We start from the raw sequence: 11,256 nt of genomic DNA, 5'->3' as shown, positions 1-11,256 counted from the left end.
CAAAACCGTGGGGAAGCCCCTGTTGGAGTACGCCAACTAGGGCCCCCGCGGGTGTCACCGCTTGGGGCGTGCCGGGGGCCCTTACCTAGCCAGGTTTCGGACAAGACAACGCCCCTCGGAGTCCTGTACCGGACTACCCCATTTCCTGGGGAAGGTGATGGCGTTCCTTCCCCCCCATCCATTTGACTAACCATAGAACCCCAGCCAATGTCTAACCGCCAATACAAGGAAAGTTGTGACGTTTGCTACGAGGTAGGCGAAAAAACCAACTGGCCAAAGATTGCCAACTTGGAAAAATTCCTACCAGGCCCCTTGCGGCGACCAACCGAAGTCCATAGCAAGGTCATGACGACCTACGACTGCCTACGCCTCTAAGGGTGGGTGGGATGGGAAAACCTCTCGGCCGATCAGGGGAGAAGAGGGTGGACCCTGGGCGTGCCCGGCTTAAATACCTTAAGCCCCGCCTCCCCCCGGCCCGCCGATAGGCGGCCAGGGTCGCGAGCACGCCCAGGGATTCCCTCACCTCTCGCGGGGGCTACATCAGCCCCCGCGCCGCAAGGGGGAGGGGCTAGACCGCAACCCCCTCTCCTGCCCAGAGTCAGAAAGGGCTTTATGTGATGCTCCCACAATGCCTGCTCTCAGTTAGGAGTGCAAAAGTTTATAAACATTAAACTTTATAAACTTTTGCACTCCTAACTGAGAAACTAGGCATGTTGATTGTATAGCTTGCAGCTGAAAAGGGCTAGCAATGGTTAAAAGAAAACACCTCACATTCAGGCAATACTGTACTGTCACTCCCAGGGGGAGGAATGATGTATCAAAGTGTGATGAGCAGAAATATCGGTTGAAAATCTGATGTCAGACTCATGAATTCACTTATTCAGTGCATTTTTAATCTGGGGAAAGTCAACACTGATGGGAGTTGCATTCGCATAATGTCTGAAGAGCACCACATTGGCCATCCCTGCCATAGAGGCAAGTTCCCTTGCTTCCCTTTGTCTCACCTCTTTTCACTGCCCTCCAATGCAACTAATTTTTTGCCTCTTCTACTTCCTATAGCATCTTTGCTGCTTTCATCTCATGGTTATTTTTGGCATCTTTCTGCATGTATATGATCCCAGACGCTCTCACAACACCTCCCCACCCAGCACCCTCCTTTCTCTGTACAATGTAAGGATCTCTATGAACACACCCAGGCACACACATGCCACAGAAATACACAGAATACACAGAAATGCCGGTAATTAAAAATGGTCTGGGAGTGTCATGATGATATATGAATCATACTACTATTAAAAAAATATTCTTTTCCTTTTTCAGGGTTCATTGGCCATGAGACAAAGAGGGTTGAAGACTTTAAAACAGGAGTGCAGGGAACTTTAGGCCCTTGGTGTGTTGCCGAACCACAACTTCCATCAGCCACAGGCAGCATGGCCAATAGCCAGGCATGGCGGGAGTTGTGCGTCAGCAAAAGTTCTCTTAGCAATATGATCTCCTAGGTTCAGTCAGAGATGCCAGTTTCCCCCCAAGATTGAGGGGACGTAGGATATGGTACATGCATACGACATCATGCATGTGGCACATGTGTGTGACATCACTCATGGAGCATGTGCAACGTCACGTCCTCTGGAAGAGGCTGAGCACTCTGGCAGAGCCAGGTGCTGAAGCCGTGATGTGTCATGTGTGTGATGTCACACGTGTGCAATGCACGTCAAGCCCCTCAACACTGAGGGGGCTGGGCTCCCTTCAAACAAATATCAAAGGTGCTGAAGACACCTCAGTCCCCTGGTCTGGAGTCCCCTGGAGTTGACGCATCTGGTCGTAGCCCCTTAGATATGCGAAGATATAGTGCAGTGGTACCTTGGGTTATATACACTTCAGATTACAGACTCCGCTAACCCAGCAATAGTACTTCGGGTTAAGAACTTTGCTTCAGGATGAGAACAGAAATCATGCTCCACTGGCGCAGCGGCAGTGGGAGGCCCCATTAGCTAAAGTGGTGCTTCAGGTTAATAGCAGTTTCAGGTTAAGAACAGACTTCCAGAACGAATTAAGTTCTTAACCCGAGGTACCACTGTATCTTGAAACCCTGCTATGGTCTTTGTACCTATGCAAAGTGCTTTGGGGGATATGTACCATGAACAGAAATTGTCCAAAGAACACATTATCAATGCACACCATCTATAATTATTTATTAAATGCAGACCAATGTGTTCCGTGTGGTATGAGAAATAAACAAATAAATAATTAATAATATAATACATTTACAAGCACACGAGCAAAAACAAAACCTGAAGAATCCTTTCCCACAGGTTAAGGAGCAAAATTGTGCACTCCCCCCTCCCCAATGGATTTTAATGGGAGCATTGTTAAGCACAGGACTAACGTATCCCATTATAATAAATGGAAAAAGAAGCTTGACTTTCTCTGAATTGTGTCTTATTTTTCTTGAGCCAGTTGTAAAAGAGTTTCCTCAACTCCCCATTAAAATCTGAAACAACTTTCTGGAAGTGTTTGCCATATGGGTAAGGCTTGTGATCGCCAGTGTTCTTCCCCATCTGCAATCATCATATAAAGCAATCATATAATATCAATCTTAATACTATTATGTGCTGTTCCTTATATAGCCAAAAACTGCACCAAGAGGAAGCTATCAGCAGGAACCCCAAGGTTTGCAGAAGTATAGAAAATCTTCGGGAAGGTGCGAAACTCTTAGGAGGAAACCACCTCTCCAAACAGCCCAATGAGGAGACTGAGCAAGCTTAGTGACCACAAAATTGTGACTGGCTCTTGCAGGGAGGAGAATGGAAAACCAGGGCAGGGGGAATAGAGCAGAGCAGAGTGGGAGGAATCCTGAACAGCAGCACTCCAATATGCAACATTTTGCTAGAGGTTAGCATTAGTATGTCCTAAAATGCTGTGGTAAAAGAGTTGCAGGAAACCCCACTGAGTTGAATGAGGCTGATCCCAGAGTAAGCGGGTATAGGATTTCAGCCTTAGTGGCATTCAGTGAATTCCCTCCTCCACCACCATTATGCTTCCAAAGTTTCCCTTTCTCTATCACTGAAATCTGCTAATAATGACAGGTAGAAACCCATGCTGAGAAGATCTATAAGTAGGGATTTTTTCCCCCAGGAGGGTTTGACTAACTGCTCTCTGTAGAGTTGTTGCCATGTTGACTTCAAGAGATCATGTTTATCTCTCATGTAGCTTTGGCAGGAGATGGCCATGCATCAGTTGGCCCATCCCATCCCATCCCTCAATTTCTTGCAATCTGCCTCTGCCCCCCCCAAAAAAATTAATGCATTATTTTGGTTGTTCACACCACTGTTCACACACTCAGAGGACTTCCTTATGTTTGTGTTTGTGTATTACATATAGTCAATGGTCCTCTCTACACAACAGCACATAAAATTTGCATGTGCTAATTTATAGGAAGAGACGCATATTTAGAGATAATTATTCTAATCTACTATCCTGTTTCTATGCTGTCGCACATCACTGCCTTCAAACGGCAGGATTGTCCTCTGCAAAGCAGAGCAATCTCCCCATCTCCCAACAGTCTTCATGTTAGGTCCCCTAAGCAGGCTCAGTGGGCTTGGAAGTCTCACCAGGGGAGAGATTAGGCATCAATGGCAAAAGCAGGAAGCCTGTAAAGAAATCTCATTCAAAGCTGTACACAGTTTTAAAACCTGTTTTCTTTCCCCCTCCCTCTGCTTTCTTCCTGTGTTTAAAGCAGATCTATAGACAGTTTGGAATGACTTTCACTTTTAAAAATACTGTGATTTCCTTGTTTGAAAACTGATTTGTTTTTGTTTGGTCCACTTCCCTTTGTGACTCAGTTCCACAAAATCAGGCAGGGGGAATTTGACAGGATTTGAGGACAGCAGTGCTATTACAGGCCTGGCATTGCACGTAGGACAAAAGACAGTCACTGATACAGGTCACCTCTTAAAAAGAAGACATTCGGAGATTTCACAGGCTTCTAAATGGTACAGTTAACATCGAATATTCCTGCAAATTCCAATGCTTCAAAGGTGGAGTGGGGGGAGGTTAGGAGAAAACACAAATACATACATTTCAGGTATGTGGCCTGGGCCAAGAATACTCCTTGAGCTTTACTCACATTTTTACTCACAGGGAACCCCACGAGTGAATGGGATGGATATAATCTTTCCTGTTCATGTTGTGAGGAGAAAAACAAGCTTGGGCAAAATGCTGAGGTATAGAATTCTCTGTGGAACTGAGAGAAGCCATAAGCCCTATTTGGGAGATTGCCTCTTAAGCAATTGCAGGTGTGGAGGGGAAGAGCATGGCTAGGCTCACTCCCCCCCCCCCCAATTTATGGGCTCCCCCCTCCCGGGTGATATAGAGTCCTGTGCAAATCAGGGGTCTAAACCACACTGAGAGCAATATAGAGAAAGCTCCATGTTTCAGATCTTCCCCCACAGCACTTGGGTGGCAGAAGGCAGGGCAGCAAGGTAGCAAGAGTGGCATGATTGTAACCACACGAGGGGAGAGGCTACCTCAAAAAAAGCCTACAGCAATTCATTAAATGAAGGAACACGGTAAAAGAAAACATAAAGTGCCAAGTGTACGAAGGCAGATATAAAAGGTGTGCAGGAGAAAAGGACAGGCATCTTCCTTCATCCGCTGCAGCGCTGAGTTCTGTCCCTGATTTAATAAAAACTGAAGCACCGCTATATCCGTGATGATTTCCAGCACCTCCACCGACTCAGAATGGCTTCTCTGGCATTCGTAGCAGGACGGCTACTTGACACCTTTCCCTCCAGAATACTCTTGGTATGGGCTGGTTCGGGTTTTCGGCCGTGGGATGGAGAAATCCTGCTGGGGCTCAAGGTTCTAGGCAAAAAAAGAGGAAGAAAGTGGATCTATAAGGTTTTTAAGTGACATTTTATGTTCTGTTGAATGTTTCTTTTGAGAAAGCAGAACTGTTTTATAACTAGGCTGAAGAAGAGACTCAGAGCCCCCTGCCCCAACTTTTGCAGTGGCAGGTTGGTAGTAGCCAACTTTTCCTAAGACCTAGAAGAAAATCCAATGCTTGGGTCACTTATAATGGAAGTGAGCCTGGGCAATGTATAGGGAAATCCTTCATTAATCAGGGGGTAAAGGTCAACCAAACACTTAAGTCTGTAGTCGGTGATTCCTGATGTGGCAGGCCTTTTAAGAGAACCCGTCCGTACAAAACTGCATGCTAGATACATTACCACATGGTTAGTTTTGCAAGGAAATATACTTGAGCCAATGGGGCTGGGTTGGGGTCATGAAAGCTTTTGGTAGCTGCAAAAAATGAATCCTTTTAAATTATTTTTCTAGAATGCTGCATAAGGTGAATAAAGTGCTTCAGTGTGATCCCAACCCCTCCTTCCCCAGTTACTGGCATCTTCCGTTCGAAGTTTGGGCATGGAAGCTCCCCACAATCCCCTCTCTTTCTTTGCCTCTTTAGAGAAGAAGCAACTCGTCCACCATTCGCTATAAGCACAGAGACTCATCACCTCCACAGCAATCATCTTTGACTGCTTGGAGGGGAGAGACACACATTCCTGACTGGTTAACAACCATGTGATCAGAAGGAAGCATCGCCTTCACTCATACTTGACTTTGTTTGTCCCCAGTAATATCAGCAGTGGCATCGAAATGCTCACCACGTGGTCTCTGGTTGGCTGGGACGTTGCTTACAGGGCCAACTATACAACTGCATCAAACATTCTGCAGTTTACAGACAATTCTGTTACCTGCTCCAACATAAACTATTCTGTTGTCTCGATGCAGCCAAAAAGAACTACGTTACCCAGATGTCAAATGCAGCTTGTTAGCTGAGTTGTTCTCTGTGTCCCACACAGCCCCAAGACCACATAACCTCATGTGAGTGGCAGCTCCACCACCAACTCAAAAATGTTTAATAATTATCCAAACATGTTGAAATTCCTTCATAGGCCACTTGATTGAATGAAGTTGCATTGCAACGAATCATTCCCGTACTGAAAATCAAAGACTGTTTATTTACCTGCAGCTGGAAGTGAGTTGAATATGGAGGATACGAAGGACCACTGTTTGCATTTGGAACTGAAAAAGACAAGCAAGGGGAGGCAGTGAGTCAGTGTATTTAATATTGCCACAAAAACAAAGAAAACTCCATTTGCTTCCAGACAACCATCTACAGCAACAGTTGTGTATTCACAATACAGTTAAAGCATACTTGGAACTATAGCTGTGGCACCCTGGGGTGCCTTGAAGGATGGTCAGGGGTGCTGTGGGCAACACTGGCCTCTGTTCCTTCTTCCCTTTCTCCCTCCTCTTTGACACCCTCTTGCATCTCTCCCAAAGGCTTGCATGGCTGTTTGTTACAGCAGCCCTGGCTTCAAGCTCTGCAGGCAAATGGTGCCTCTGGGGCTGGCCAGGGGGTGCCTCCCAGGCCCCTGTGGGGCAGTGTGAGGAGCACCTCTCTTTCTGGCAGGGTGGGCAGCTCAGAGACTGGGGCAGCAGTTGTGGCTGCCCAGAGGACTCCCAAGGAGAGAGGAGAGGGGAAGAGGCTGAGGGAACACTCCACAAGGGAGGGTGTTCAAAAAAGCATGAGAGGCTGCCAGCCCTGCAGGCAAGGGGTGGCATAACTGGGCTCCTGAGCCCCACAGGGGTGCCACAGAAAGAATGTAGTTGGTCAAGAAAGCCGTGGAGCCAAAAAGGTCGAAAACCTCTGATGTAGTGTGTTGTGCAGCCCAGTCCAATTTTTACTCAGAATGAAATCCTTTGTTTTTTGCATAAAGGAAGGGCTGTAGCTCAAAGGCAGAGCATCAATGGGCGTAGCCAAGGGGGGACAGGGAGGGGCAGCTGCCCCCCTAAATCAATAAAAATAAATATAAATACATAGCTAACTGAGGTTCTGCCCCCGCCTAACAAAGGACCTGCTCCCTAACAAAAATCCTGGCTATAAGAGCATCTGCTTTGTATGCAGAAGTCCCTGGGTTAATCCCCAACATCTCTAGGTAGGACTGGGAGAGAACTCTGGCAGTGGGTTAGATACTGGGATAGATGCCCCTAATGGGCCTTATTCCCAGGTAAGTGCATCTAGGATTTCAGTCACCCAAAAATATTTCCCATTTTGGGACCTGACTGAATCCTGATCCATGTGGTGTGCAACATGTTGATTTGAGATTTAAGATTTAAGAAAGAAAGAAAAGTGACAAATGAATGCCATAAATCATTATATAGGCATTGGCTATATAAGCATTTACTTAGGTGGCAGTGAGCTTGCATTACAGGAAAGACTAGGAAGCTGGCCTCCCACCTTCCCTGTGGCCCAGGATTGTCCTTAAAAGTGCCTGCCTTTCCAAGGACACTTCCAGTGTGGCCCTCTTTGTGCTCTGCAACACCAAATGAGAACAAGGGAAGCTGTCATAGGGAATGCTTTAAAATGGGTTAAAAAATAATAATTCAGCAGCATTCCTAAAACAGTCTGAATATTTTTAGCTTGCCAAAGATGCTCTCTCTATCACACAAAGCACTTGCCAGTCCCAGACATACAGTCATTGCTATGGATAGCCATACCTTGTGCGTTGTCTTCCTGAGCATAGGCTCGATTCTCTACTCCGTAGGTTTTTTTCAGGACTTTAGGCTGGCAGGCATCATTCTCCGGAGGGTAGTCTCCAGGCTTCCGTGGCGTGGTGAGGAAACAGAGCTCAGGCACTGCATATATCATCAGGAAGACCCACCCATTAGCTACCAGAGCAATGCTGATAGTGGGATCGTCCCATTCTGGCCTTTTCCCAAAGTCTGTCATGAACACGCTGATCCACGCCACCCAGATGCCTATGGAGAACAGGGCTGTGAAGAAGGTGTGTGTGCCATGCCTCTTCCACCTTCTGTATGACCCACAGAAAACAAAAGTGGAGACCACAAAGAGGAGGGCTATCAGGAAAAGCACGTAGATGAGAAGCAGAACAAAGTCCACGCGGCTTTTTTGTGTCAAACCTTCCGTGGAGTTCAGGGCCCTCAGCTCTTGGCTGTTGATGGCTACGTACTGTATGGCGATAATAATCTGCACAATGGTCAGGCTGATTGCGAAAACCAGCAGCGCCAGTACTGAAAATGGGCGTCTTCCTCTCACCAACTTGACGAGGTCGAAGGCATGGGCCAGGAGGCAGGCGAAGCAGAGGGCGAAGAGGACCCCAAAAAGAAAGAAGCGGGTGGGGGCAGTCCTCTCGTTGAGCCTTATAATGAAGGCAAAAGTGAGGCCGAAGATTCCTAGAGTGCCCAGAAGGAAGAGGAACTGGACAGGGATCAGGCTTCGCTTTGTGTTGTCTTGGACTTTACATACAAGGCAAATGAGCACAAGGATCAGGATGGCTGTGACGACAGCACCAGCCGTAGCAAAGGATTCCACAACAACGCCCCAATAGTCCTTGGTGTCACAGAGGAAGTCATAGTCTCTATCTAAGCCTTGACAGACTGGCTGGGAGGTCATGGTGCCTCAGGACAGCCCTAAAGTGGATGCCGCCTTAAAGGAAGACCTGTAGAAATTAAGAGAAGCATGATAAAGCATGATTTGAAAAAGAGAGCGAAATGGATTACAACCCTACAATTCTATGAAGGAGATAATATCAGAACAGCTGAACCAAGTCAGACACTACTTAGAGATGTCAAAGGAAATAATTATTAAACTGGAAATAATTAATAGAAGTGGAATACAAAAAGGGAGGTGTGAGGAGGCTGTGGAAATATGTGAAAGAAAGATAAGATATTGGAAGTTTTTTCTTTTTTTCTTTCTTTTGATGTGTTTTTAAATTGTTTTTGTTTTGTTTTGTTAATTTTTATGTAGTGTTTTTGTATTGTAATGTACTGTTTTTTCTTTGTGTTTTTTTGTAAGTGTTTAAATTGTTGTAAAAGGAATAAATATTATTATAAAAAATAATAATTATTAAACTGATTCAGATAAAGCCTTATTTCATTAACTGAGTTATGGATTATGGAATCTAGGCATATGGTGAACTAATCTAGTAGTACCATTATATTTAAAAATCTTATTTACTACAGTGAGGATCATGTAATCAAAAGGCATACATTTTGAAACTCAGGTATAGTATTTTCAGGGTGCAATTGCCTTTTGAAGTTTCAGACTAAAGAGCTATATATGGCATGGCTTGAAGTTTGGCAGTGTAATCTCCAGTGGGCATTACTGGTTCCTTTTTACCTTCTGCACAGTCAAACTTTGTTGGGTTGCTTGTTTTTACAAACTTTCGGAGTGGGGAGTCCAAAGGAATGAAAAATGGAAAGTGAAACTTGAACAGGGTTACTGAAAAACAAATACATATCAATTTTTCCCATGAAAAACGCCTCTCTGTGTGTGATTGTGTGTGTTGAGTGCATACAGTGGTACCTCGGGTTATAGACGCTTCAGGTTACAAACACTTTGGGTTACGGACTCCGCTAACCCAGAAATAGTACCTCAGGTTAAGAACTTTACCTAGGATGAGAACAGAAATGGCGGCAGTGGGAAGACCCATTAGCTAAAGTGGTACCTCAGGTTAAGAACAGTTACAGGTTAAGAACGGACCTCCAGAACGAATTAAGTTCTTAACCCGAGGTACCACTGTAATTGTGTGTAGGTCTGACCCCACTCACTTTAGGGTCTGGCACTGCCCTCTAATGGAATGTGACATTTCGGGGCAAATGTGGGCCACCAAATTTTAATGTTTTGAGTCAGGCCCCAACTGCCTGCATGTGCAGGCGAATGCACCGCGTTCTCCAAAGGACTGTCAACACTGTATCAAGCAGGAACACCCCTTTCCTCCATCTGCCGTATCCTCAGAGACATTCCTTCAGATAACTGAATACAGAAAATTCACCATAAAGACTGAATGCAGAGTAAGTTGCTTCTTCTGGTGCAAAATTTCCAAATCAGAACCCCTATGCGTCATTTTAACATTAGCACTTGCCTTGGTTTACAAGGGCCAGGCAGAAATCCCCCCACCCTCTCCATTTCTGAGAAAAAGAAAAATACTTTTAAGCACTCAGGCTGTAGACCTATGCAAACTTGCTGCCAAGTAAACATGCGTAGTATCGGGCTGCAAATCATTCATTCACTGCCTGGTTTGCTACCCTCCACTTAAGGGTGTATAGCTATCTTAAAACCACATGCAGCCGATAGCTAGAGGTCAAACAGCCAGATCCACAAACCAATTAAACAGTGCTGAATGCGTTTCAACAGAATGAACACACTGACGCCAACGGGACACCGACTTGCTTAATAATAGCAGGGCTAAATCAACAGAATTCCAGGTACTCCAGTTAAGACTTGCTAGCTGTGAGAACGCAAAATAAATCTACAGGGAAGGCGTCGGTCGTGGCATGCTTTGCGCACCAGTGCGTATGTATAAATAAGAAATTTTTTGCACTTTTCAGATACTACGAAAGAGCCAGAGAATAGCTGTCGATGGGTGTCTTTGTAATGCTAAAAAAATGAAAGGAAAATCCCATCTGCAGACTAGCAATCCAGAAATGAAGCTACAAACTGCACCACAGCAGCATGCCCTGGGGTCAGGCTGAGAAAGAGCCACAGGACTCCCTCATACCAAACCTCTTGCTCTACGATCCCATCATGGTCTTTGATTTACCTTGAGTGTGCTCTGTGCTCCCACGGCTAGACGTGTCTTCTTCAGTAGCAGAGGGCAAACCAGGGAAATTCCTGCCGCACACCCACTCGGCAAATAATCTCAGCTCTGCTCGTTCTTCTCTCCCCGAGCGAGACAAGCAGCAAAATTGCTCTCTCACACTCTAAGGGCAGCTTTAAAAGCAAATGAGGAAAAAAGCAGAGATGATGGAGTAGGGACACGCCTATTCCAGTTCCACTACTCCTGGTGCTGTTATAAATATAACGTCCCAGTGCCAGGAGATGAGGTAAAAATGTCTGACGTCAACAGGACAGTCACCCCAGCAGCTGGGTGGGGAAGGATCCTGCGCCTCTCCCCACCCCACAATTGAATCCGTGACCATTCATCAAGTCAGTTGATAAATTGCACCTCTCTGGGAGTTGAGAAACCAAGAGGATATGGGCTGGTGGGAGACCCCTGGCCAACAATAACACAATTGTGCTCCTCCTCCCCTTCATTGCTTTCTATACTTACCTAACATTCAGCTAAGTTAATGTACTGAGGAAGTTCAAGAGTGACCATGAGAAACAGTCTTTTAAGTCTCCCTCTCTCTCCCTCTCCCTTGTTCTCTTTCTTCTTTGTACACTCA

General features: G+C 45.7%; 1 protein-coding gene across 1 annotated transcript; it reads right to left on the bottom strand.

Annotated features, from left to right (window-relative positions):
* Positions 1-2,175: 2,175 nt before the first annotated feature.
* Positions 2,176-10,839, bottom strand: GPRC5A (G protein-coupled receptor class C group 5 member A). Its single transcript, XM_028747361.2, has 4 exons — positions 10,632-10,839; positions 7,567-8,528; positions 6,029-6,087; positions 2,176-4,863 (listed from the first exon to the last, which is right to left on the bottom strand). Exons 2-4 carry the CDS (start codon positions 8,480-8,482, stop codon positions 4,771-4,773), a joined length of 1,068 nt encoding a protein of 355 aa, XP_028603194.2. The 5' UTR covers positions 8,483-8,528; positions 10,632-10,839; the 3' UTR covers positions 2,176-4,770.
* Positions 10,840-11,256: the final 417 nt, after the last annotated feature.

The sequence above is a fragment of the Podarcis muralis genome, chromosome 10 (genome assembly GCF_964188315.1).
Source record: "Podarcis muralis chromosome 10, rPodMur119.hap1.1, whole genome shotgun sequence".
NCBI classification, from domain to species: domain Eukaryota; kingdom Metazoa; phylum Chordata; class Lepidosauria; order Squamata; family Lacertidae; genus Podarcis; species Podarcis muralis.
Note: the sequence above shows the minus strand (reverse complement) of the source record. Positions and strands in the feature narration are given on the sequence as shown.

Excerpts from the sequence above, each read along its gene's own strand:
- GPRC5A (XM_028747361.2), bottom strand. The coding sequence starts at position 8,482 with ATGACCTCCCAGCCAGTCTGTCAAGGCTTAGATAGAGACTATGACTTC. Across the intron at positions 6,088-7,566 it reads TCAGGAAGACAACGCACAAG|TTCCAAATGCAAACAGTGGT; the intron begins GTATGGCTATCC and ends TGTCTTTTTCAG. Across the intron at positions 4,864-6,028 it reads CAACTCACTTCCAGCTGCAG|AACCTTGAGCCCCAGCAGGA; the intron begins GTAAATAAACAG and ends TTTTTTGCCTAG.